General features: G+C 42.9%; 2 protein-coding genes across 13 annotated transcripts in view; one reads left to right on the plus strand and one right to left on the minus strand.

Annotated features, from left to right (window-relative positions):
* Positions 1-3,407, minus strand: part of DDX31 (DEAD-box helicase 31) — a 122,504-nt gene extending 119,097 nt beyond the window's left edge. For 6 of the 12 annotated variants that reach the window (XR_010130384.1, XM_063696818.1, XM_004048776.4 and 3 more), the window contains exon 1: positions 2,849-3,385. Coding sequence is in view for 11 of the 12 variants with exons in the window: in XM_063696818.1 (XP_063552888.1) it covers positions 2,849-3,238 (390 nt within the window). In the remaining variant the exon portion in view is untranslated. Of the gene's footprint in view, positions 1-2,558 lie in introns of all 12 variants that reach the window. The other 6 variants (XM_063696819.1, XM_019033885.4, XM_055351409.2 and 3 more) reach the window with 5 other exon arrangements.
* Positions 3,408-3,587: 180 nt separating this feature from the next.
* On the plus strand, positions 3,588-27,971 carry GTF3C4 (general transcription factor IIIC subunit 4). Its single transcript, XM_019033886.4, has 5 exons — positions 3,588-3,944; positions 11,006-12,832; positions 16,578-16,708; positions 20,236-20,324; positions 21,883-27,971. The coding sequence occupies exons 1-5, from the start codon at positions 3,588-3,590 to the stop codon at positions 21,945-21,947; spliced, it is 2,469 nt and encodes an 822-aa protein (XP_018889431.1). The 3' UTR covers positions 21,948-27,971.

A 27,971-nucleotide genomic window follows, 5' to 3' on the forward strand; every position in this document is an offset into this window, starting at 1 on the left:
TAGAGATGGGGTTTCACCGTGTTGGCCAGGCTGGTCTCCAACTCCTGACCTCAAGTGATCTGCCTGCCTCGGCCTCCTAAAGTGATGAGATTACAGGTGTGAGCCACCTCGCCCAGCCCAGAAAGTATTTTTAGAGAGAAAATTTCTGCATAGTGTTAGATATAGCATAATTTAAGCTGTTAGTCTTTCTAAATCCAGTATATTAGCTACCCATCTCAAGTTCAGGCTACTGGCAAGTCTCATCAGCATATCCCTCATTCTCATTCACGACATCAATGAAAATGTAGATCTAAGCCTGGCTGGCTCACGCCTGTAATCCCAGCACTTTGGGAGGCCGAGGTGGGCAGATCACGAGGTCGGGAGATGGAGACCATCCTGGCTAACACACGGTGAAACCCCATCTCTATTAAAAATTCAAAAAAATTAGCCGGGCGTGGTGGTGGGCACCTGTAGTCCCAGCTACTCAAGAGGCTGAGGCAGGAGAATGGCGTGAACTCAGGAGGCGGAGCTTGCAGTGAGCAGAGATCGCGCCACTGCACTCCAGCCTGGGAGACAGAGCAAGACTCCATCTCAAAAAAACAAAACAAAACAAAACAAAAAACGTAGATCTAGACAAGGCCACCGCAGACACCTGTCATCACTGCATTAATTAATCCCCTTTTGATAACCATAAAACTAGGTAGCCTATAAGTATTTACTCAATGCTTCTTATGTGTTAGTTACCAGGCTCTGCAGAGGACACAAGCACCCCACTGACCTCCTGATGTAGCAATCTATTATCCAAAATGGAGCCAAAACTACTTTATACTGTTGGCATTTATTAAGTGCTTCTATGGGCCAGACAACGTATAGTCTTCATGTATATTATCTCAATGAATCCTTACAATAGTCTTCTATGGAGTAGAAATTATTGTTCTCATTTTATAGATAGGAAAACTGAGAATCAGAAAGATTAAGTGACTTGCTCCAAGGTCACAGAGCTAGTGTGCAGCAAGGGCAGCATCCGAATCCCAAGTGTATCCTATTCCAAATCCCATGCTCCCAGTGGCTCTTCTATCCTTCTCCCCCCTCCACCCAGATGCAGCTACACTTGGCTAGCTGGACTCCTTACTGCCAAACATCTAAATCCTAAAGTTTGATGATCATTTTATGATTTTAATCAGTCTTTCTGTCCTGTAGTCCTCTTTTCTAAGAGACAAATCAACTATCCTAGAAACCAGTTTTCAGTTACTGCTTAAGTTAATTTTAGGGCATCTTACCCCTCTCTAGCAATGGGATTATATCAATGAAACCGATTTTCCTATCCCCCTCCATTGCATGGGGATGAAAATCTGTCCCTTTTTTGAAAGCTCTTCAAAAAAACTCCTAGTTGCCAGTCCTCATTCCTGAAACAAACGAACCTTCCTCATGGCGACGAAAAGAGTTTAAACTCAAAAATATCTGAAGAGACTTATTCTGAGCCAAGTATGAGTGACCATGGCCCATGATCCAGCCCTCGAGAGGTCCTGAGAACATGTGCCCAAGGTGGTCGGGGTGCAGCTTTTTTTTTTTTTTTTTTTTTTTGAGACGGAGTCTCGTTCTGTTGCCCAGGCTGGAGTGCTATGGCGCGATCTCGGCTCACTGCAAGCTCCGCCTCCCGGGTTCACGCCATTCTCCTGCCTCAGCCTCCCGAGTAGCTGGGACTACAGGCGCCCACCACCACGCCCAGCTAATTTTTTGTATTTTTAGTAGAGACGGGGTTTCATCTTGTTAGCCAGGATGGTCTCGATCTCCTGACCTCGTGATCCGCCTGCCTCGGCCTCCCAAAGTGCTGGGATTACAGGCGTGAGCCACCGCGCCCGGCCGCGGCTTGGTTTTATACATTCTAGAGAGGCATGAGACATCAATCAAATACATTTCAGAAATACACTGGTTTTGTCCAGAAAGGTGGGACAACTCAAAGCGGGGGCTTCCAGGCTATAGGTAAATTTAAACATTTTCTAGTTGACAGTTGGTTGAGTTTGTCTAAACACCTGGGATGGATACAAAGAAAATGCTCAGGTTAAGGTAAAAGATTGTGGAGACCAAGGTTCTTTTCAAGTCTTTAGTGGCTGCCCTTAGAGACAACAGACGACAGGTGTTTCCTATTCAGATCTTTGAAAGGTGGTAGACTCTTAATCTCTTTAGGATTGGGAGGGCCTGGAAGAAAAAGATCTAGCTATGTTAATAGAGATTCTTTGCAGATGCAAATGTCCACCCCACCCCCCCCCCAAAGAACAGCTTTGCAAAGCCATTTCAAAATATGGCAAAGAAACATGTTTAGGGGTAATATTTTAACTTTCTTCTTTGTCACATAATGTTAGGCCAGAGCCAGTTTGGAAAGTAAGTCACGATATATAGGGTTAAATGAAAGCCGTCTGATGAGAATTTATGGTTTGTAGGGCATGACTCTTCCTAGACAGGAATGTGGGCAAGATAAAAAAAAAAAAAATCAGAGCTCAGTCCGCACTCAGTTGAGGAAACTGGCTTAGAGAAGTTAAGCTTTGGCCTGGGACTTGCGCCGGAACTTCAGGTCCTACCTTCCACGGGACACAGCCTCTAATTCCTTCCTTTACTTTTCTAGGCGCGGGAGCCAGCTCCCCGCCCCTCCATACCGCTCCACTCCCCGCTTCCAGGCGCATCCCCGCGGGTGGTGTTCCGGTTAGAGACACGTGTTTCGGCGCAACTTGTCCCGAAGCTGCCCGGTGTCTTTCTCCCGCTTAACTCCGTGAATGACTCGAAACCCGACTCCAAGGCACGGCTGCAGCTCGCGGCGCGCCCACAGCCGGGCCGCGGGTGGGGACGGAGCTGAAGCCGGGTCAGAACTCACCCGACTCGCCTGGGCTGGGGGACGTCTGGAGAACGTCCTGGGGTTGTCGGAGAGCGAACCGTCGGCGGCTGCCATGGCCTGCGTGGGTGACGCGTGGTGCAGCAGCGAGCCCGGTGCGCAGACTGCTGGGCCCGGGACCCCACGTGGGACGCGCGAGGACCCTGCGCCACCGCCCCTTCCGGGTCCGGAACGGCTCCAGCTGTACGGACTCGTCCCGAGGGGAGCCGGGGACGGCGGCACCGGGCGGGTAGGGACAAGACTACCGCGCGTGCCCCCGCCTGGTGGCAGCCCCTCTCTGCGTCCCTCGCGGCCTAGCAAAATTACATTCGGCCGAGAGTTCACGCTGGGGAAGCTCTCTGAATGCCTCTGAGAAGCGAGATCCGGCGCCATCTCACCGACGAGCCTCCCCTTTACCGCCCCGTGCGTTTCCTCAGCACTTTAGGAACTAAAGCCTGTCTGGGTAGCTCCCTAACAGGCTCTGGAACTCAATCCCTGGGCAGGGAAAAGGGGGTCCTCGGGGCTTCCCGCTCGCTGTCCTTTTTCTGGACAGGCAGTTCCTTGGCCACCTGGTAGGGCCGCGTTGCCTGGCAACGGCGGGGTCCTTCTTGGCTCGGCGGCGCTCGGGGCCTGAGGGGAGAAAACCGCCGCGGAGGGCGCTGGGGGTGGCGGCGGCGGTCCGGGAGGTGGTCGCGCGACTGCGTGGAGCGCCAGGGCGTCCGACCTCTGCACCTGAGAGAAGATGAACACGGCCGACCAGGCCCGGGTGGGGCCCGCGGACGACGGGCCTGCGCCGTCCGGGGAGGAGGAGGGAGAGGGGGGCGGCGAGGCGGGCGGGAAGGAGCCAGCAGCGGACGCGGCCCCGGGGCCCAGCGCTGCATTCCGCCTCATGGTGACTCGGCGGGAGCCGGCCGTGAAGCTGCAGTATGCGGTGAGCGGCCTGGAACCGCTGGCTTGGTCCGAGGACCACCGCGTGTCTGTGTCCACGGCCCGCAGCATCGCTGTGCTGGAGCTCATCTGCGACGTGCACAACCCGGGCCAGGACCTGGTTATCCACCGCACCTCGGTGCCCGCACCGCTCAACAGCTGTCTCCTCAAAGTAAGTCATCCCCCGCCATCCCTGGGGTCTTTCCCTGTCCCCCTCCCGCGGCCGCATCATCCGTCCCAGGGGAATCCGATCCCACACTCTGTCCGGGGATTTCCCTCTTCGCACCGAGCGCTGGGGATTTATTAAGCAGCCAGGGTCACCACAGCTTAAAAAAAAAAAAAGAAAAGCTCTGCAGCTGTCTGCACCCTGTTTCCCCAGGTCACCCGCCGCCGCAAACACAGGTACACACCCAGGGGGCTTCCCGGAGTTGAGTCCCACCAACCCCTCCTTCGCCCCTGCGTCGGGCCCGCACAAGGAGCGGGTTACTCGGTGGCGCTTTCTGAGACTCCACCCCCTGTAGATCCAACCCGGGGCCTGCCTCTGTCGTTGCTCCTATTGTTTGGGGCCGACTTTCCGAGGTTCTTGGCTGGCTTTGTCTACTGTGTGTGTCCTCCTCTCGCGCCTCTTTAGCTTCAGAAAAGAAAAACTGGTCCCATCCATTGTCTTAATTGTTTCAGTGACTTATATTATGAATGGTCCTCGCCTCTCCTTGGGCAAACGGGTAAATACTGGATCTCGGTGTTTGTACTTTAGTTTTTCTTTACTAGCTAAACATCTTTGGGATGTTGAATGAAAATAAAGATTGGAAACAACTGCCTGTCTTAAACTTCAAGCGCAAGGTCAAGTAGTAAGCCATAGCGTTCCTTTTAGTTACTTTCCATATATCCTTGATAGAGGTGTACGCTTACATGTGATCTGTCAAAGTGTATATTCATACATTCAATAGATATTTGAATACCATTCTGCTTGGTGCTGCCCCATGTTCTGGAAATAAAGCAGTGTACAAAACAGAACCCCTGCCCTCATGAAGCTTACATTCTTTGGCAAGTCAAGCACAAATGATAAGGTCCTGTCAGGTAGTGATAAGCACTGTAAAGATGTGTATCCGCACGTAGAGAACATGTTTATGTGTTCGGAAACTCTTATTCTGGAAAACCATTTAAAATATGAGTCATTAGCTATAGGTAGGGTGCAGATAACCCTCATCACTTTGTAGCATACTTAATTCAAGTTTCAAACAGCTTTCTGTTGTTAGATTGTTAGTCAGCTTGTATGACTAAGCTTCCTCTAAGATCTTCTTGAAGAAGATATGAACACATTTGTTCAAGTGTGAACAAATCAGATAGACAGATGCAACCCTATGAAATTGAGAAATACAAAAGGAGGGAGGCAGAAGAAAGGTGATTTAAAAGGTGTATCTTCTGCTGTAAAGGAACTTAACTGTTTCCAAGGATGTTCATACGCACATCAACTCAAGGAAAGTATGTATGTCAGTATAGTAGACATCGAATACCTTAGCAGAGAGAATGTAAAGAAAGGAGGGAATAGTAAGGGGAGAGACTTATGGGGCAGGTCATCTGGTGGTGAATCTGCAGCAGTCCTAAAGAAGGTAGTGTTTGGTTTGTAAGAGGAAGGAAGGAAAGGGCATTCCAGGTGGCAGGAATGAGGCATTCATCCCATGTGCATACACGTCTAAGTCATGAACACAATTAATTATTGTTTGTATAATGACGGATCAGTACATGAGCTCAAGTAGGTCTTCTGGAGAGTCCGAGAAAGTAAGATGAGACCAGTTTGTGGACTTGGAAGGTCGGTATGAGGAAGTTGGCTTCAATCTAGGAAGTCTTTAAGATGCTGTTACAGTTTCATTAGCATAGAGTGACCTGCTGTGGTTCAGGAACATTACTAGATAGAGGCAAGAAGATGATCGTTGTGATCAGTGTAAAATAAAAGTGAAGGGACTGGGCTTTGGCACAAGATAGGCCTATCTATAAAAGGGGGATAATGAAGCGTTGTTTAGGCTTTTTGGAAGATTAAATTAAACACACATAATCACTTGGCCCAGTTCTTGGCGCGCTGTAAATGCTGAAGGTGAAAGTATAATGAGTTGGGCCGGGCGCGGTGGCTCACGCCTGTAATCCCAGCACTTTGGGAGGCCGAGGCGAGCGGATCACGAGGTCAGGAGATCGAGACCATCCTGGCTAACACAGTGAAACCCCGTTTCTACTAAAAATACAAAAAATTAGCCGGGCGTGGTGGCGGGCGCCTGTAGTCCTAGCTACTGGGAGGCTGAGGCAGGAGAATGGCGTGAACCCGGGAGGCGGAGCTTGCTGTGAGCCAAGATTGCGCCACTGTACTCCAGCCTGGGCGACAGAGCAAGACTCCGTCTCAAAAAAAAAAAAAAAAAAAGAAAAGAAAATATAACGCAGTTACACAGGTATGAAGGAATAGGAGTCTGGATTAATGTCGTGGTTGTGGACATGAGTATTCTGATAAAATTTTGACTGTCATTTTGCCTCAGTTAACATTTACCACAACTGCTAACTAGTAACAGGAAATCCTTATATAGCCCTCTTATAGTTGACAAATGGCTTCTATGAAATTAATTAGTAACATCTTCCCCTTCTGTACTGTTTTTTTTTTAATATGCACATCACATAAACCATCAGTCATTTAGCAGTCTTTTTAGACTGATTGAAGTGAATGAATGCTGAGTTGACCCTGCAGTTCTACAAGAACCCTCTGTGGGTTAAAACTGGTGTGACGGTAGGAATGTAAAGAAGTCTGTGTCAGCACTTTGATGACTCCACCCATTGGCATTCTGTGGATTTAAATCTGCTTGGTGCCGTGCAGCATGCCTTCGCTCTAACCTAAATGGTGGACAGTCTGCAGCGCAGATCACAGTTTTAGTGTAGCATTGTTAGAAAGCTAGGTACTAAACACCTTTGAAGCTTTTGCTCTATAATTCTGTTATTTAGGTTATGAATTTGCAGGAAAATCTGCAGTTATGTAATAGTTCAGACATTAATTATCAGCTGTTTTATAAGATCGTATGATATAAAGGTGGACAGTATAAATCTGAAAAGCAATGAAATAGTGATTTAAGAATGTCAGAATTGTTTTTCCCATTGGACTACTGATATAGTGACTCATCTAGTGAGTCATTTGTGTATAGTTCCAAATTCTGATAATATTTGTGTACCGAATTGTATTGTGCATCAATTGTTAGGAGCCTTAGAAAGTATTAACTTCATCTGCTACATTAAGTTAAATAACTGTTGCCTGTCTTTGGACTCTATTACCTGTCCTCAAGAAGCTTAGTGTCTAAAAGCTTCAAGTGAATTTTTGTCAGGTGCTTACAAAATGCCTAACAGTTAGTATTAAAAGTATTTGCCATTAAAAGTGATGGTGAAAACCGCAATTACTTTTGCACCAACCTAATAGTGGTCAACTGGAAACTGGATGGTGTACAATTAAATGATTGGCTGCAGGCAGGCCTCTGGGAGCTGGACTTTTTAAGTATACTCTTTGGGCATCTGAATACTTGATTTGTTAACAGTTTTGTGATAGGGAGAGTTGGAGGGAGGTTCAGTAGTCTAGTTGAAACATATGTCAGAAATTGCTACACAAAACCCTAAGACTTTTTCCTACCAGTCAAGATCTGTACTGCTCTCTATCCTGTCAAGAATTCTTCCCACAATGAGTAGGACCAAGGGTTGCTTAAGCTTCCTTTATTTCATCCCGTGCTGCTGCTTTGGGTTACCAATCCTGTGAGTTTACTTCTACAGTAGCTTTTATTTGTAGCAAATTTAACCTATTCTAAGGAGTATTGCTTAGTTCACAGTATTAAAGGATTTGATGAACAATTTTATATCTACCTTTCATTTGGTACACAACTTTATGTCTACCTTGCATTTTTGCATACTTTTATTAGCATTAAATATCTTATTAACATTTACTTAAGGCTGAGTGCTGTGGCTCACACCTGTAATCCCAACACTTTGGAAGGCCAAGGCCGGAGGATCGCTTGAGCCCAGGAGTTAAAGACCAGCCTGGGCAACATAGGGAGACTGCATCTCTACAAAAAATTTTAAAAATTAGCCAGGCATGGTGGTGTGCACCTGTGGTCCTAGCTACTCAGGAGGCTGAGGTGAAAGGATCACTTGACCCCGGGAGGTTGAGGCGGCAGTGAGCTGTAGTCACGCCAGCTGCACTGCAGCCAGGGTGACAGAGAGGAATCTCAAAAGTTTTTTTTTTAACTTAGTCCTCAGAGTATATTAACAATTATCATAGGTAACTTTATTGAGGGCTTAATATATGCTTTGATATATTGACTTATTTAACCTTCCTAACTTTATGGGACATGTATTAGTCTCATTTATAAATGAGGAAATTAAGGTCAGAAGGTTTAAGCAATTTGCGCACACAGAGCTGGTATGTAGCAGAGCCAGCATTTGAACCCAGGTAGTCTGGCGTCATAGCACAGATTTTCAGTTATTATGTTGTGCTTCATTATGTCATCTCACAAATTTCATCTGCCTGTAGAAAGCACCGGGCTTTGATTAGCATTGTTTTATTTCCAAGCCAGCCACCTACACGTCATTTAATTGGCATTTTCAGTCTGTGATTCTCCAGCAAGTTTCATAGCGTATCCAAGAGACTACTTTAAAATGTCTTCCTAAAATCAAGATACACTGCCTAAAACACCATTCCCAAAGTATTCCACATACTTTTGGACAATAAAGGGTAATAACTGCCTCCCCCACCTCCAAAAAAAAGGCTCTGTTGTTTAAAAAGGAAAAAAAGTTTGGCTTCCTGTGGCTCAGTAGGTCTTTATAGTAGTTCCCTGGCCGAGGCATTTAGTGTCCTCGTGTCACTTTTCAAGGGAGAACGACATATAATATATAGTATTTCCAAAGCTTGTTTGGCCATAGAACTATTTTTCAAGGGACAATTAAAGGGAGTAGTGTACTGTGAAACACACTGTAGGAAAAGTTAGTTCTCTATTTTGTGGACAATTTTCTATTTACATTTCATTTTATTTGCTTATCTATTATGTCATCTAGCAATTTTAGCAGAAAAGAGAATAAGAATAGACTATTCCAGTTACCCTTTCTTTCTTTTTTTTTTTTTTTTTTTTTTTTTTGAGACGGAGTCTTGCTCTGTTGCCCAGGCTGGAGTGCAGTGGCGCCATCTTGGCTCACTGCAAGCTCCACCTCCGGGGTTCACGCCATTCTCCTTCCTCAGCCTCCTGAGTCGCTGGGACTACAGGCACCCACCACCACGCCCGGCTAATTTTTTTGTATTTTTAGTAGAGACGGAGTTTCACCATGTTAGCCAGGATGGTCTCGATCTCCTGACCTCATGATCCGCCCACCTCGGCCTCCAAAAGTGCTGGGATTACAGGCGTGAGCCACCACGCCCAGCCATCCTTTGCTTGTTTCTAGTCATCACTCCTGTCTGCACAAACTATTCATTTGCTAATACATTGAGGAATTTTCTGTTAGGCTTAATGGTCTGTAGTTTTTGTTATTTATTTACCATTTGGGGGATTTTATTTTATTTTATTTTTTTATTTTTTATTTTTTTTTGCAAAGCCTGGCTCCATCACCCAGGCTGGAGTGCAGTGGCACAATCTCGGCTCACTTCAACCTCTGCCTCCCAGGTTCAAGCAGTTCTCCTGCCTCAGCCTCCCAAGTAGCTGGGGTTACGGGTGCCCACCACCATGCCTGGCTAATTTTTTGCTATTTTTAGTAGAGATGGGGCCTCACTATGTTGCCCAGGCTGGTCTCAAACTCCTGGTCTCCAGTGATCCATCTACCTCAGCCTCCCAAAGTGCTGGGAGTACAGGTGTGAGCCACCATGCCCAGCCATGGGGGATATTTTTTAACTCTTTGTTGCACTCTGATTTTCTGATACATTCCCAGTTGTCCAGACTTCATCTAGGATGTAGTAAGTGGTTCTGAGTTAATGTCTTCCAAGTGCTTTCTGTGTCCTGGAGGGTAATTCCTCTAGGCTTGAACATTTAAACTCATTCAAGTGACTTTTATTATATCCATGTGTGTCTTAGGCTGGAATTTCCTTTTAATCATGTTCTACCCTTTCCAGTTTAAAGAGCAGCCTCTTTGAAAAAGGAAATTGACACTAAAAAATAATTGAGGCATTCTTTTTCTTTTATCCATTTCTCTAAAGACAGTGGATAAAGTCCTTCCTTCTTCCTGCTTTCAACATAACAAAACATCTTTTGGCTAGTCTCTGCTCTTTTTGGCTTTAGCTTTCCTATTTTTTTATGGTTCTGAACCACTTTCTTTTGGTCATTTATCTCTTCCTCCATCTTTGATGTCCGTTTAAAATCTTATTAAAGAGCTCACAGCTGGGCACGGTGGCTCACACCTGTAATCCCAGCACTTTGGGAGGCCGAGGCAGGTGGATCACTTGAGGTCAGGAGTTCAAGACCAGCCTGACCAACATGGTGAAACCCTGTCTCTACTAAAAATACAAAAATTAGCTGGGTGTGGTGGTGCATGCTTGTAATCCCAGCCACTTGGGAGGCTAAGGCAGGAGAATCACTTGAACCCTGGAGGTGGGTTCAAGTTAGGGTGAGCCGAGATTGTGCCACTGCACTCCAGCCCGGGCGACAGAATGAGACTCTGTCTTACTGTCCCATATATGTTACGAACTTGGAGGAGGGAGAGATGAATGAAAGCTTGAATGACCTCAAAAGGCCTTATAGGGAGAATTAGATCTGGTAGGATAGATGGGATTTACATAGGGAAAAGAACTAGGCAAGGGAGCCGGGGAAAGCTGAGGTGGGAATGTTCAGGAATGGCAACTAGAATAGTCTGATTAGAGTGAACATTATTCTATAGAAACAGTAAACAAAGCAGTTGGAGTTGGCTCTCGCCATTATTTGTCAATGAAATTTCAGATAAAGGACCTAAAGCTGGCATTTGTATTGCAAAGATGTTGTAAAAATCTAAATATCAATTTGTATCAAAGATGTATATAGATACATATTTTCATAAATTTGTTAACACCTTTTTTGTTTTGTGACTAGTTCAGGTAAATGCTCTGTTGAATCTTAAGAATCAAGTACATCTCTCTTGCATATATTAATTCTAAGAAGAATATGGGAACCAGGCTATGAATAATGACATTCTGACTTTTTTTAAAAAATTGCCATCTCCTTGAGTAAATGCTCATCTGATAGTTTTTATATCTCTTATTTTCAGGTTGGCTCAAAAACAGAAGTTGCTGAGTGCAAGGAGAAATTCGCCGCCTCCAAGGACCCCACGGTCAGTCAGACTTTCATGTTGGATAGGGTGTTCAACCCTGAGGGGAAGGCTTTACCAGCAATGAGAGGATTCAAGTACACCAGCTGGTCTCCCATGGGTTGCGATGCTAATGGCAGGTGCCTCTTGGCAGCACTGACCATGGACAATCGCCTGACCATCCAGGCAAATCTCAACAGACTGCAGTGGGTCCAGCTGGTTGACCTGACTGAGATCTATGGAGAACGTCTTTATGAGACCAGTTACAGGCTCTCTAAAAATGAGGCCCCGGAAGGAAATCTTGGGGATTTTGCTGAGTTTCAGAGGAGACACAGCATGCAGACCCCAGTCAGAATGGAGTGGTCGGGCATCTGTACCACCCAGCAGGTCAAGCATAACAACGAATGCCGGGACGTTGGCAGTGTGCTCCTGGCTGTCCTCTTTGAAAACGGTAATATCGCCGTGTGGCAGTTTCAGCTGCCGTTTGTAGGAAAAGAATCCATCTCTTCATGCAACACAATTGAGTCAGGAATCACCTCTCCCAGTGTATTGTTTTGGTGGGAATATGAGCACAATAATCGAAAAATGAGTGGCCTTATTGTGGGGAGTGCTTTTGGACCCATAAAAATCCTTCCTGTCAATCTCAAAGCAGTCAAAGGCTATTTCACTTTAAGGCAGCCTGTTATCTTGTGGAAAGAAATGGACCAGTTACCTGTGCACAGTATCAAATGTGTGCCACTTTATCATCCTTACCAGAAGTGTAGTTGCAGCTTAGTAGTGGCTGCAAGAGGCTCTTATGTATTTTGGTGTCTTCTTCTGATCTCCAAAGCAGGGCTGAATGTTCACAATTCCCATGTCACAGGCCTTCACTCACTGCCGATTGTCTCCATGACTGCAGACAAACAGAATGGAACAGTCTATACTTGCTCCAGTGACGGAAAGGTGAGGCAGCTGATTCCCATTTTCACAGATGTTGCATTGAAGTTTGAACACCAGTTGATTAAACTCTCAGATGTGTTTGGCTCAGTGAGGACTCACGGGATAGCAGTGAGCCCCTGCGGTGCGTACCTGGCCATCATCACCACTGAGGGCATGATCAACGGCCTCCACCCTGTTAACAAAAACTACCAGGTCCAGTTTGTTACTCTCAAAACCTTTGAAGAGGCAGCTGCTCAGCTCCTGGAATCTTCAGTTCAAAACCTTTTTAAGCAGGTAGATTTAATAGACCTAGTACGCTGGAAGATTTTAAAAGATAAACATATCCCTCAATTTTTACAAGAAGCTTTGGAAAAAAAGATTGAAAGCAGTGGAGTCACCTATTTTTGGCGTTTTAAGCTTTTCCTCCTGAGGATTTTATATCAGTCAATGCAGAAAACCCCTTCAGAAGCCTTGTGGAAACCCACCCATGAGGACTCAAAAATCTTACTAGTGGATTCACCTGGGATGGGCAATGCTGACGATGAACAGCAGGAAGAAGGCACTTCTTCCAAACAGGTGGTGAAGCAAGGCCTGCAGGAGAGGAGCAAGGAAGGAGATGTAGAGGAGCCCACTGATGACTCGCTCCCCATGACTGGAGATGCTGGTGGCCGTGAGCCAATGGAAGAGAAACTCCTGGAAATCCAAGGGAAAATCGAAGCTGTGGAGATGCACTTGACCAGGGAACACATGAAGCGAGTCTTAGGAGAAGTGTATCTGCACACCTGGATCACAGAAAACACTAGCATCCCCACCCGCGGACTCTGTAACTTTTTAATGTCTGATGAAGAGTATGATGACAGAACTGCACGGGTAGGTGTTTATTAACAAAAACTCTGAAATTGTAAAGCCTGCTTTCTTCATGAGAAAGAAATGACCTAAATTGAGTTCCTGAAGCTCAACTTTTGCTTTGACATTTTTTAGGTAATTTATTTGCTTGAGGTGCAGGGTAATAAATAGGAAACGTGGATTAATGCAGAGGATGCATTCATAGCATATAAAGAATATTTTGATTCTTCTTCACACTGGCCTTGTTAGATATGCAAAGTTTGCAGGATGAGCTTTCCAGACTGGATTAGCTCAAAGAGGCTGCATTTAGCTGAGTAGTATGTGATGGGCGATCATGGCTGTAGAAATATGGTGCCCATGCTCCCTGCCCTTCCTCTTTTACAAAAGTTTTGTAGGGGAGGGGTGTAGTGACATGTTTTCCATTTGATAGAACTTAAGGATATCTTCAGATTTAGTCAAGAAAGACATAAAGTAAACAAATTATTACTCATGTCTGATTTTTACAAAAACTGGGCACAGTCTTTATTTTGGTAACAGAACAAACTTATCTAGAATGTATTCTATAGAATTTAAGTTGCTTAACAGAGCACTAGGGTTCCCACTGCATATTACCACTCAAAGCGTTCTGAGAATTCCTACAGAAAAGAAACCGATACCTTTGTGTAGCTCGGTATTACTCAGACTTCTTGATCAGAGAATCTTTCTTGCAGCTAACAGTTGCTAAAATCCTGAAGAACTTGTGTTCCAAGAAATATACTGTGTTCTGAAATATTCAAAACCACAAATATCTGTACTCCTTTTTACTTCAAAGATTGATACTTACTGACTAAAGTCTTATTTAAAATATTAATTGAAGGCAGTATCCTTGTTCTTAATGTTAAGCTATTCACAATCACTTGTTGCACTTTCTTGTTGGAAAGAATGTGTATGTTTGCGTACACACATTTGCCTTTGAAATTATTGCTCATAGAATGTTTGCAATGGTCTTAAGAGTATTAAGATGCACTGTTCATGTAACTGACTTTACTTCTTTAAAAGTTAACTTTTGGGGCTGGGCGTGGTGGCTCACGCCTGTAATCCCAGTACTTTGGGAGGCCGAGGAGGGTGGATCACAAGGTCAGGAGACCAGGAGACTAGCTGGCCAACATGGCAAAACCCCGTCTCTACTAAAAATAAAAATTAGCCGGGCGTGGTGGCAGGTGCCTGTAATCCCAGCTACTTGGGAGGCTGAGGCAGGAGAATCGCTTGAACCTGGGAGGTGAAAGTTGCAGTGAGCTGAGATTGTGCCATTGCACAATCGACAAGAGCGAAACCCATCTCAAAAAAAAAAAGTTAATTTTTAAACGTTGTTTCATTATGTTCCAAATTGTCTGGAAAAGTATTCTGGTTATCACAGTGCCATGGGACCTGGTTAGGTTTATTATAAGAGTCAGTGAAAAATTAGCAAAAACATGTTAGAAAGTACTAGAGGTTGGATTTGTAATGATTTAGAATAATTGTCCAGATACTCCATGAGCCTGGGAAGCTACATTTAGCATGGTGATGTGATTCCAACATAGCCAGTTTAAAAACCAGAAGATTGCACACCCGTCCCTGTCTATAGCAACTGAGTTTATTGAAGACCATGCATTCCTGTCTTAAAAATCCAACTATATGCATAAAATGAAGACTTTTTAAACCTAGGATGTTGGCTTATTAGCGGTTATAAATTATTTTGGAGATTATCAGCCTAGTATGCTAGTACAGTTAAACTAGCATTTTTTAACCTTTTTAAATTATCACTCCCCCCGGAACATTTTTAGACACTTTTTCCGAATTGCCCCTGCCCATGAAGTTTTAATACCACAGATGTATTTTGTGTGTCTGTTTATGTACTGTGTGTATATCTATGTTTTATACGTAAAAGAACTTTTTGTCCCCCAAGAACTAATATTTGCTGCTTTGGAAGGACTATCACTCCCATTGAGAATGTGTGAGTCAGAATAACACAGTTGAGAGTTCAGCTTGCCGAGATCAAGGCTACTGAGAACAAATAGCAATCCTTCCTTATGTAAAATTGAGATATATCTGGGCCGGGCACAGTGGTCACGCCTGTGACCCCAGCAGTTTGGGAGGCCAAGGTGTGAGGATCGCTTGAGCCCAGGAGTTCAAGGCCAGCCTGAGCAACATAGTGAGACCCTGTCTCTACATAAAGTAAAAAAAAAAAAAAAATTATCCTGGTGTGGTGGCACAGGCCTGTAGTCCTAGCTACTTGGGAGGCTGATGGGGGAGCCATGTTCTCACCACTGCACTGTAGCCGGGGCAACAGCGAGACCCTGTCTTAAAAAGGAAAAAGAAAAAATAGAGGTATGTATGGGAGGAATTCTGAGTAGTTTTTGTCACTGTATCATTATCAGGATGTTTGGCCTGTCTAGAATAGCAGAGTGAGTTTGGTCACCCTTGCTGTTAGGGACCATATGTTAGAATTCTTAAGACTGAAAAGAAAAAAGGCCAAAAATTAATGGGATTTAAATTTGTAGAGGATATACAGAAGAGGTAAGATAGCTGGCTTACCAACTTCTGAGCTAGTAAGACACCCTTTGAAACGTAAGTGAACTAATTTTAGTGAATTAATCCAAAATCTTGTGGATTCATCCATAAGAGGTTAAGCAGAAATGGATTCGAAACTGGAAGGGCGCTATCACTAGTAAGAGAAGACAACTCTTGAGGGTTGTGTATCCCAGCCTCCAAATTACATATGCAGTGAAGTTTAAAAAAATGAGTTGGATTCAAGTTTTCTTTTCAGACTTTTATTTTTAAACAGTATAATCTTTTTTTTTTTTTTTTACTGAGATGGAGTCTCACTCTGTCACCCAGGCTGATGTGCAGTGGCACAATCTCGGCTCACTGCAACCTCCACTCACGGGCTCAGGCAGATCCTTCTGCCTCAGCCTCCTGAGTAGCTGAGATTACAGGTATGTGCCACCATGCCTGGCTAATTTTTGTATTTTTAGTAGAGACGGGGTTTCACCATGTTGGCCACCTGGTCTCGAACTCCTGACCTCAAGTGATCCACCCGCCTTGGCCTCCCAAAGTGCAGGGATTACAGGCATGAGCCACTGTGCCCAGCCAAGAGTGTAATCTTAAAGCAGAGAAAAGCAAAACTGAAGCAAAGAAAGGCCTAGAGCCTGTGCCATTACCTCTCTCACTCCCAGCTTCTTGCTCCTATCGTGGGTCTTGCCGTGCCTCTGCAGTGGGGTCAGCTTGTCTCAGATTGCAGGCTACTGGACCATGTTGGCCATGGGTCTTTGGGCCATCAGAATAGACATTTGTACAGTTCTACAAAGAGAGCAGTATTCCACATAATATTTTGCCTATAGAGATTATGCTTTTTCTTCTTAAAGTCAAAACATTATAAATAATAGCTAAATACTTTGTCTTCTAACAGAACTCTGAAATCCTTGTTTCAGAAGCAACTAAAACAAGGCAAGTAATAAGATTTTGGTTTTCAGAACAGTTTTCTCCTTAGTGGTTACAGTTTACCCTGTTGTCACAGAGTACCTGAATAAATTTATTTTATTTAGCTAGTTGACACAGGTTGAAACTCTAGTTCTTTTATTTTTCAGACAGTATAATCAGGGTGTGTGGAAATGCAAATCTCCTGTCTTCTGTAAAATATTGCTCTTTTCTTTTTTTCTTTATTTTTTAATTTTCCCTTTGTGTTTGTAGGCTTTTTCTTCAGGAAATCCTGCACTTACACTAAACTTTGCTGACTACTTTGTCTTACTAGGTGCTGATTGGACATATCTCAAAGAAGATGAACAAACAGACTTTCCCTGAGCACTGTAGTTTGTGTAAAGAGATCTTGCCATTCACAGATCGCAAACAGGCAGTCTGTTCCAATGGCCACATTTGGCTCCGGTAAGCCATTTTAAAAGTTTCTACTTCTGCTCATTTTTCAGTTTTGTGTAGCACAAACTACTGTATGTGACAGAATAGCAACTTTATGCCAGTTATCTGTTGCCCTTGCCAGTTTGTTGGAGAAAAGCTGCTTTTACAAAGCCTGATGTGGACTTTTTTCATCAGTGTCACTCAAGCAAGTTGGCCTTTAAAGACAGTTTTTTACTGCTTAATATATAGGAGTTTTCTTGTTTTATTTGTTCATTTTCATAATTGAACAAATTATGGCTCCTCTTCCTAGCCTCACTCTAAGACCTTGGTGTGTCCTCGTGTTACTGGACCTGTGGGCTGCATTTGGCACAATTACTCCCTCCTTGAAGCACTTTCATCACCTTCCTTCTGGGACACAGCACTCCCTGGTTTTCGTCCTGTCTCTGACTCTTCATTCTCAGTTGTCTTTGCTGATGGGCACCTCAGCTGTCTGTCTTTCTGCTTGTTTTTCTTCTCTCAGCACTTTCCCTGGGTGGTTGCTTGTCATCTGCACACTGATGATTTAAACATAGAGTTTTTGCCTGTATCTCTCCCCCTAAGTCTAGGCTTATATATCTAACTGCCTGCTCAGTACCTCTATTTGGATGTTTAATAGGCATTTCAAATTGGAATCCAACCTTTTGTTACTACCTCTGCAGCCCTGGTCCAAAACACCATCATCTCTTGCCCAGTTTATTACACCTGTAGTTACCTTCCATCTGGTCTTCCCACTTCCATCCTTGCCCCTCCAGTCTGTTCTCATTATAGTCGTGATAGTGATTGTGTCAAAACTTTGTCACTGGCTACTTGTTTCTGATGAGTAAAACTAAAACCCTCTCAGTGATCCACAAGACGCCACACAGCCTGGGGCCCCTTCCTCCCTTTGTCCTCCTGCTGACCTCATCTGCTGTATTTGTCCATCTTGTTTGCTTCACTCCAGGCAGAATGGCTTCATTCCTCAGGTACGTGAGGCGCCCTCCACCTCAGGACGTCTACACTGGCTGATTCCTCTACCTAGGATGCTGTTCCAGCAGATGTCCACGTGGCTTCCTCCAGTTTCCCATTATCAGTTAGGCCTTCCTGGCCACCATACCTAAAATTGTAACACCCCATCGACATACCTTCCCCTCCCATTACTTTGCATCTTCCTTCCTTGCGTTATTATTTTCCTCCTTAATAATTATCACTATTTAATATATTTTTTTCCTTGTCCTTCCTCTAGAATGGAAAGCTGTATGAGGACAGGAACTTATGTGTTTTGTTTACAGCTATTTCTAGAACAATGCCTGGTACATGGTGGGCACTAAATTTTTTAATTTTTTTTTTTTTTTTTTTTTGAGACAGGGTCTTGCTGTATCGCCCAGGCTGGAGTGCAGTGGCACAATCTTGGCTCACTGCAACCTTTGCCTCCTGGGTTCAAGCGATTCTCCCACCTCAGCTTCCCCTATAGCTGGAACTACAGGCATGCGCCACCACACCCGGCTAATTTTTTTTTTGTATTTTTGGTAGAGACGGGGTTTCACCATGTTGACCAGGCTGGTCTTGAACTCCTGGGCTCAAGTGATCCACCCCATCTTGGCCTCCCAAAGTGCTGGAACTACAGGCGTGAGCCACTGCACCCGGCCAAATTTTTAACAAGATTGTGCTACACGTACCATATTAACTCACCAGTTCTATTATCAAAATGTATGTACATTTTTCTATATCAGTACAAAGATAACATTCTTAATGGCTATAGAGGTTTCTAGTGTATGAATGTTTCATAATTTACCCCCTTATTATAATTTGTTTTTTTTCCAATTTGTATTGCATTCCTACACTTTTTTTTTTTTTGAGATGGGGAGATGAGGTCTCACTATGTTGCCCATGGCGGACTCGAACTCCTGGGCTCCAGTGATCCTCCTGCCTCAGCCTCCTGAGCAGCCAGGACTATGGGCATGTACCACCATGCCTGGCTTCTACACTTTTTCTAATTTGAGTGTTCAGACTTTTTAAGAGAAAAGAAAAGGAAATAAGCTTGTAGTATATTTTAGGTTAGTAATAAGAATAAAAACATATATTGAGTGCTATTAATATGCCAGGCACAGTCTAAGCTGTACACACTTATTAAGTTACTATATTATGGTGGTTGTGAAAATAAGTTACTAGGATTACAGGTGTGTGCCATGGCACCTGGCTTTCTGTTAGTTAAGATTGGGTATAACTACTGTCTTTAAGACTCTGACAGTACATTGGGGAAAACCCTGACGAATATTGAAGGCAAAATTAATGATGCAAGAAGAGACAGGACACTAACAAATGTTCACAGGTTCAGTTCCATCCAAAGATTATTCATTGAGCCTTTACCAGGGCCAGGCAAATAAGGATAGGTGGAATGTATTTTTGCAACAACCATGTATGGGGAGCATCATGATTACTTTTGTTTTTACAGATGAGGAGATTGGGGCCTGGGGAAGTTAAATAATTTGCCCAAGTCACAATGGTGGTTTGTGGCATAGCTCAGAACCTGACATTCTGTCTCCAGAAGCCACATGTGTAAGCATTACACATTAATGTCTCCTAGATGGGTTCTTTCAGGAAAACTGTTTTCATTTTTCTTGACTAAAGTTAGGGCTGAAATACCCCAGTATGATTTCTCTAGGTGAGAACCAGTGCTTGCTGTCACTCAGTTGTAATCTTTCTTCCTAGATATCCAGTTCTTTACTCAAGGTGTGCCTGTCTGGAGTCCCTTCCCCAACCTCCTCCTTTGTGTTTTCTGCTCCTTAGTTGCTCACCTGAAAACTGTTATTTTTTGGGAAACCTTCCCTGCAACCCAGATGTACCCTTTCCCATCTCATTGCATCCCACCTGTCCTTATTTGCCTGGCGCTGGTAGATGGTCAAAGAATAATCCTTGGATGGAATTGAACCTGTGAACATTTGTTAGTGTCCTGTCATTTTTTTGCACCGTTAATTTTGCCTTCGATATTCTTCAGGGTTTTCCCCAATGTGCTGTCAGAGTCTTAAAGACACTTTCTAATCTTAACTATTAGAAAGCTGGGCCCAGTGGCACATGCCTGTATTCCCAGCTACTTGGGAGGCTTAGGCAGAAGGATCACTTGAGCTCAGGAGTTCAAGGTTAGGCTGGGCAACGTAGCGAGACCCTGTCTCAAAACAACAGCAACAACAAAAAACCTAACGAATAATTCTCAATATAATACATGATCAATTTTTAAAAAACAGATCAAGAATTCGAAGTGCAGTCAGGTGTGGACAGACTAAATTCTTTTCTGATGCTCAAACAGGAAAACTGCAGTCTACCTGGATTAGAACTTTTGTGTCTCTTTGCTAAGCATGGAGTATAGGTTTGGCCAGCTTTGGTGCACAGGGGGATGCATTGTTGTGTGAATGTATGAGTATCATGCTTTCTTTTGGTTAATATGTGGTTTTATGATAACTCTCTGTGATGGAGAAACATCAGTTTCTGAGTGTTAGTAGAGCAAACCCTCTCCCTTGCCAATACAGTCTGTCTTCTTTCAGGTGCTTCTTAACCTACCAGTCCTGCCAGAGTTTGATATATAGAAGGTGTTTGCTCCATGACAGCATTGCCCGGCATCCAGCTCCAGAAGGTGAATGCTTTCCCTTACTTGGGAGGGTGGGTGGGTGGAACATGCTGGCAGAGGGCCAGCGCCCCAGAATAACAGTTCTAGTCACACTCTACACTTCTTGGTATTGTGTTGTTGGGGGTGGGGGGTGGGGAGCAAGCTCCTGCTGCTCTTTACGGTGTTACTGTGAAGCCACAGCTAACTAAAACATGGCCATTGGAATATGTCATATTGAAGTGCTTACTGCATTTAGTATGTGAGTTAAGTTTGTCTGCAGTTGCTATTCTGTCACTGCAAACAAATTATTCATTCCAAAAAATGTCAGAGCTTGTTTCAGTAGATGACATAGATAGATTATATTTGAATGTAAACTCTGTGGATGATACTTTATACGAAGACATTATTGAACCAGTAATAGGATATTCACTTGGAGTCATTCTTCCAGTAGCCATGATGGGTTTTTTCCTGGTTGGTCTATGTGCTCTTTCCTGATAGTTCTAATGTCATCCGTTTCTGAGATAACTACCTGGAAATAAGATTGTAGAGTGGGCAGGAATTAGTGATTTAATAATGACGCAAATGTCAGATTGTGTCCTGACGTTAATAATGCACTCTAACCAAGTGAGCTAACTAGATACAGAATATACAATTTTATATGTATTTTGAGGGGAATATTCTATTCTCAGCTGAAACAAACAGCATTCTATATAAAACTATGTAAATTCTTGAGTTTTGCTCTAAACTGGCAGAAGCTCTCTAATTCTTATAAGTTGTTATGTTGATACCTTGTGTTCTGTTGTAGCTTTTTATTAGGGAAACTACAATCATACACAAAAGGAAAGAGAAGGGTATAATAAACCACTGTGTGCCCATCACTTCAGAAATTATTGACTCATGGCCTTTTCTGTTTCATGTGTAGTTCTCTCACCCACCTCCCTCCTCCTGATGGATTATTTTGAAACACATTTTTGGGAACTTTTAAAGTTTTACTGCAATTGATAATGGATATGCTGCTTAGGCAGGAAATCTGGAAGAGATTGAAACTTTAAAAATCTTACCCATTGACTTTGAGTCTAGCCATTTAAAGCTTTTGAGAAGAATGAGAAGCTACTGGATCTAAGAAGAGCATTGGAGTAGAGTTTTTCATAGATGAAAGACGAGGAGGATTTGACCAGTGTTGCCGCATTTTTATTTCTCAAGGGCATAGCATTTTTTAAAAATTCCTATTACTGTAATTTTATGAGAGAATATTTTAACATTAACAATGTATGAAGAACACATTCTCGGAATATACTCCTTTCTTTAAATTGAATAAATTTAGCTTTATGAAACATTCTTCATTACCCTTATTTTCCTGTTTCATTACATTTAACTTTGTGAACCACAAGTTTAGTCCAGCCTCATTTGGAATGATAGAAACCGAAGCCCAAAGAAGTGAAGTGCTTTGTCTAGGGATATGTAGCTGGTTCATTGCAGAGGTGGGACCAGAATGCCCGTCTCTCAACACTACAGTCCGGTATTCATCCCTTTTGACTGTCTTTTCCGAAGCTAACAGTTGATACCACTTGTCCTCCTTTTGCAGATCCCGACTGGATTAAGAGGTTACTGCAAAGCCCCTGCCCTTTCTGTGATTCTCCTGTCTTCTAAATAATCAGTGACGGGAAGATGGAAGGGCATGATGAACTCTGCCATAGAAAACTTCCTCCAGCCTGAAGAGAAGGATGCACTGGAGGAAGCCGGACCCTCACGAGTGGAGAGAAGTCCCTGGTGATTGTAAAGAGGGCCCCTGGAGCTCATTTCTGAAGGGCACTCTCCATCTCCAGAGACTAAAGGATGTCCTTTGAAATGGCCGGACTCAGAGAGTTGGAGTCGTTTTGAGATGAGCATTAGCCCCAGCTATGTAACCAATGAGGAACACTTACTTATTTTTAAGTATCTTGACAGAAGCAATTTGAACACAATGTCCCGTCATTTCTAGAAACAGAATGGTCTCTTCTAGAGAGCTTGGATAAGGACCTTGCTGGGTTGAGTTAGGTTTTAATCCTTGCTTTGCTCTGGAACTGCCTTTGGGCTCCAGAACTTAAATTGCTTGGTCCGTGGCATCTGATGTACCAACAGAGATTAAAAGTGTAAAGCAACACATGGGCTGATGTTTTGTTCTCAGAAAATAGCTGCTGGTCTGCATCCCTCCATTCTTGTTTTTTATGCGTATGGAAAACATTTTCCTAAAACTCTATATTCTTAAGTTGAAGCCAAGACTAAAATTTAATGCGTCAAATGATCTGGTGACTATTATAATGAATAATTGTGACTTATTTTTCATTCTCTCCTGGGTCATCAGGTTTCCTGACCCAATTCCTTAATCCGTATAAAGATGTCAAATACTGTAGTTCACCCACGCCACAGCCCTGCTTCAGCCTTAACTGTGGTAGCCTAGATGAGCTATTTGTACACAGAGGAAAAAAAGATATTTTCCTCTTTTAGTAATAAGACTTTCAGTATTTTTAATGTTGACATTTCCAGATGTTTCATTTAGTATCCAGGGGTCTGTCTGGAGACTTCTAGAGAGGGACAGCTCAGAAGTGAGACCCTTGAGCTCTGGTGCTGTAAGCTTGTGCAATTCAGTTGAACAGAGCCCGGGAATTTCTTTCCTCTGCACAGTCCCTTGATATTTGGAATCCAGGTTCTGCCCCCAACCCCTACCCACCCAGTGGTCTGTTAAGATGTCTCAGATGGGGCTGGGCTTGGTGGCTCATGCCTGTACTCTCAGCACTTTGGGAAGCCAAGGCAGGCAGATCACAAGGTCAGGAGTTCAGCCTAACCAACATGGTGAAACCGTGTCTCTACTAAAAATACAAAAATTAGCCACGCGTGGTGGTGCACACCCGTAATCCCAGCACTTTGGGAGGCCGAGGCAGACGGGTCACTTGAGGCCAGGAGTTCGAGACCAGCCTGGGCAATATGGCGAGACCCCGTCTCTACTAAAAATACAAAAGTTAGCCTGGCATGGTGGCGCATGCCTGTAATCTCAGTTACTCAGGAGGCTGAGGCAGGAGCATCACTTGAACCTAGGAGGCAGAAGCTGCAGTCAGCTGAGATGGCACCACTGCACTTCAGCCTGGGCAAGACTGGAGACTGCCTCAAAAAAAAAAAAAGAAGAAAAAAATGTTGGTACTTAGACGATACCATGACGGCAACCTCCCCACCCCCACCCCGCATTGATAGGTAGTGCAGACCAGCCCTTGGAGGCACTTCTAAACAGTCTGCTCAGAAATGTTTTCTGTTTCCTATTCAAATTGCTGTTTTGTCTCCTATGTTTAATCATGTAGTTCCTATTCTGCTTATTTTTCTCATTTGGTGGTAATTTCAAGAAGAGCGTTTATCCACTATTGATTTTCAAGAAAGAAACCAAGCAGCATTGAAATCATGAGTAACAGAATTCAGAACATTGTATGGTGGAAGTCATTTGTGTCTGCAGCTGTTTTTTCACTTTACAATAAATAAGTAAAAATTGAGATCATGTCAAAAAATTATTGCAGTTTTAATCACTATGGCATAGTTTCACTCCCCCCCCCCCCCATTAGAATCAGTGGAGATTTGTTCTTACTAGGGAATTTTGGACTGCTGCCATTTAAAACTTAGGTTTTTATTTAAAGCAGTTGCGCATTTTTGAGAAAATGTATTGGGAGTAACTAGAGAGGATCTCCCAAATTTTTTTGTATGTCTCTCTAGGAGTAAACATGGCAACAGTTTTTCTAGAACGTGGACTCACTGCAGGGACTGGACCCAATGGCATTGTTAAGACCCTAAAATCTAGCCACCACCTGCCTCCCCCAAGTTTCCACACACCCAGTTGGAAGGCCTTTCCCTGCCCTTGTCCCTGTCTCACACCCATGGAGGTTAAGCTACAGAGCTGGGGAAACAGGAGATTTTGAGTTAATGGCAGCCTCACAAATAGTGCTTCTGAATTTCTCTGAGGGTCAGCATACCTCATGGGAGTGTGTTGCTCAGTGCAACCTTGGAAAAGTGGGAATGGCACCAGACGTTTTTTAAGTGCCTCTTGCAGTTCAAACTTACATCCTCTATACCGTCCTAAAATTTGCCTGATCTTACTTGGTAGATTTCAAGTTGCTTTCAGCTGTGGCCATAATAACTGTTTCAGGAACTGGAGAAATAGTGGAAGTGCTATTGCCGCGCTGCATGTAAAGCAACAGGAGCAAAGATTCGATACAATTAGACCCTTTAAGCTACAACATGGTTGCATTTGGGGAGTCTGATATCCACATATGTATCACATTTTCTCTGCCTGGGGTTAATTTGTTCTTATTATTCTAGGTAAGAAATTGATAGCTTGTTATGCTTGGTACTCATTCTGAAATCCCTATGTGTCCACCAGGCAGACTTCAAGCAATCTCTACCTACTATTATATCTGCCAAAACTGCCAATTATTTTTCAATGTCAGAAGTTATTAGAGCCACTGGCAAAGCTCATGGTTGAATATGACATTTTTCTGCTTTTCCCTCTAAGAAGTTTTTGAGAATGTTAATGTTGAAGTATGCAGGCTGGACCTACCAGCAAGTTTAACACGTTAATTAGGTTAAAAAGAATATTAAAAGGCAATAATTAAATATTCAATTATTTTGTAATTATAATGGTATCAAATAAGATGCAAAAGAAGTTGATGCTTATTGGTGCTTAAGAGAATGACAATACTGGTTTTATGAGCATCTTTTCTCTGCAACAGTTAAACTGCCTCAGAGTTTGTGAATTGCTGCAATTCCTGGAATGGAAACAGGAATTAGGGTCACTGGTTGATTGGCACAGGATCTTTACATCGTTTCTGCTCCTGACCTCTCTCTCTTGCCTTTCCTTCCCCCAGACGCCCTCTTGGTTTCCATTCCTTTAGTTCCCTCTGCTTTAGAACACAGAGCTAACAGATTACATGTTGGAAAGAAAAATGAATTAATGGTAAAATTTCTAAAAGCTAAATTGTACAGTGGGTCTCACTTCCTAGAAGAAACTATTGGTAATATTTCTTTCTAAAGGTAATAGTATTAATTGTATCTGGTTTTCTTCAAAACTTAACTATAATTTCCTTGTCAGGGTGCTCACTAGCTCTTGGTTTGACTTTGGGCTAAGGGATGTGAAATTTTAGCTCCTTCCCACCACCTGTTTCCCCTCACTCCCACCCCCAGCCAATATTCTTCATAAGCAAAAATTATGGTTAAGCTAAGCTGAATGGGTTATATTCAAAGTAAGTACAGACGGCAAATAGGCAAACAAATACAGGAATGTCTTTACAATTAGCCCACCATGGACTGTTCTGAGTCTCTGCATGGTTTCCATAATTCATTATTATGTATCTTTCTTTATGCTCTTTCACTGCTCTTCTGTGCGTTGGAGTTTAGCAATTCAGTGAGACTGGGGAGTGTCTCAAGAATGGAACCTTTGCCTTCAAGGTTGGGTCATCAGAAATCCCTCTAAAGGATCTAACTGTAATGAACTGTTTTTATTTTTGCCATTAGTGCAAGTATCAACTGGCAGCCTCAAACAGCTTTAGACTATGTCTCAGGTCTCTCATAGTTATACTTAGAACTGCTCTTTCTTGAAGCTAAAAGAGGTTTTTGGAGTAAAGATCTGCTTCATGTCTGCTAGCATGGTATCTGCTCTTCAACCTAGTATAGAGCATGTGAAATGCAACTGTCCTTTAATGGAATTCAGCCAAACTCCAAAAATACCGAGTTGCTTCTAGTTATCTAAAGTAGTACAGAATCACTATCCCGATGAAGAAGTGGGGTTTTTCAGAAGATTGTAAACTCATTTCCATGGCACAGATACAAATCATTGTCAGGACTTGTTAGCCAGTCCATGTCTCATTGATAGGATGTAGCCTGCCATCTGCATAGATGGTTTAACATGGTGCTGTTTTTGAAAACTTGCTGTGGAAATAAATTTGACAGAGGAGTAGTTATTTGTAAAGCTGTCCTAGAAAGAGGTTAATTCTTTTGGTATATGAATATTTCTCCTCCAACCCTTTTAATTAGGTGGTTCAGCTTATCTTGTATTTTCTGAGTCATAACTATACTCTAGGGCCAAGACCTACTATAAAATCTGGGGTCCTAACCAGAGAGTTGTTTAGATCAATATGATATGCTTTGCCAACATGATCTAAGAAGGTATTCATTCTTTGTGGGTTTGAGAAGAGTTGACGAAAGTGTAAGATTATACTCTCATGCTAAAATAAGGTGTAGGCTAAGTGAAATACTGTAAATGGGTTGGTTAGAATTAAAGTTTAGAACTCTAAATCTTATGCTTATTTTTAAAGTAAAAAGTTGCCTCACTGTCATGAAATCCTGTTACTTTCATTAAAAAAAAATTCCTGTAAAATGGTCAAATTGGATAATGTAAGAGATAATGATGGCTTTGAGGCATTTCATACTTTACCAGTTTGCATTTGGCTAGCACACTGGTAAGGTTTAGGGTTCTCTCCACTAATGGAAAATTAAATGCAAAACGTCCTAAGAATTATGTTGTTTTCAAGGCTTTGACTCAGATTTGTACTTTGATGTAAGAAAGTGAATATCAAACTTGTTTATAGAGAAAAGCCTATATAGAAAAATAAGTCTGTGTTGTGTATAGTGATACATATTTTATGTTTACCCAATGCCTGTACTAAATCTTGTGCTTGGCTTTGAATTATATACGTGTTTACCTATGACTTTTTTTTGAAATAAACAGAACAGTCATCTAAAAACATAAGGTTTTGGAAAGGAGATGCTTTTTCAATTCTTACCATCTGATTAGGTGGAATGTTTTATAGACTTTTGGTGTTGAAAAAAAAAAGTTTGATAACAATGCATTTTGCTTGGAATACCCCCCAATCCAGAAAAGTTGCTGACTTCTCTCCATTGTATATATGTACATAGTTTTCATTACTAGATTGTAAGCTCCTCAAGGGCAGGAATTGTTTTATCTTTGTTGTTCCTGCAGCACCTAATGTAAAGTGCCTTGCACAGGGTAGGTGCTCATGACGTGTAGAATGAGTGAGTAACTTCCTGCCTCATCAGGATGAAATGTGGTTCACTTCCCCTGTGTTAACACTACAAAGCTACTCCTGCCAGAAGAGGGCAGAGTTCTTTCTTGGGTTTGAACTGGCTTTTTTGGGTTGAACCAGATCATCCCACATCCTTAGCACTACTTAACCTTCTTTTCCTGAAGATTACCTATCAGTGTCCTGCGTTTTTATCTAATATTAGAGCTGAGGTTCCTAGGAAAATTTTGAAGTGAGGAAGATTATGGAGAAAATGAAATGGAAATTTGGGGAGGGTGGTTTGTCAGTATAAGGCCCTGTGGGGTAATCATATTTTAGTTATTACTTGTTAAAAGGGTAACAGAACCTCTGTTTCTTTACCAAGTCGCTGGTTGGCCATTTCTCCAATTGATGAACTACCATTGGTTTTAGCTCTTTCTCATTTGGGATTCCCCTCAATTGCTTACATGATTCTGGTACTTAGAGTCTAATAGAGTTGCTGTGAATATGTAGTGCTGTACATAATGGCAGTTTTGTAAATGTGAGATAACCTTGAATATGTTGTGGTTTGTATACAGAGCCATTAGTATTGTTATTTTGGCCACTTTTTTATTCAAAATAAATAACATAATTATTTGTA

The sequence above is a fragment of the Gorilla gorilla genome, chromosome 13 (genome assembly GCF_029281585.2).
Source record: "Gorilla gorilla gorilla isolate KB3781 chromosome 13, NHGRI_mGorGor1-v2.1_pri, whole genome shotgun sequence".
NCBI classification, from domain to species: Eukaryota; Metazoa; Chordata; class Mammalia; order Primates; family Hominidae; genus Gorilla; species Gorilla gorilla.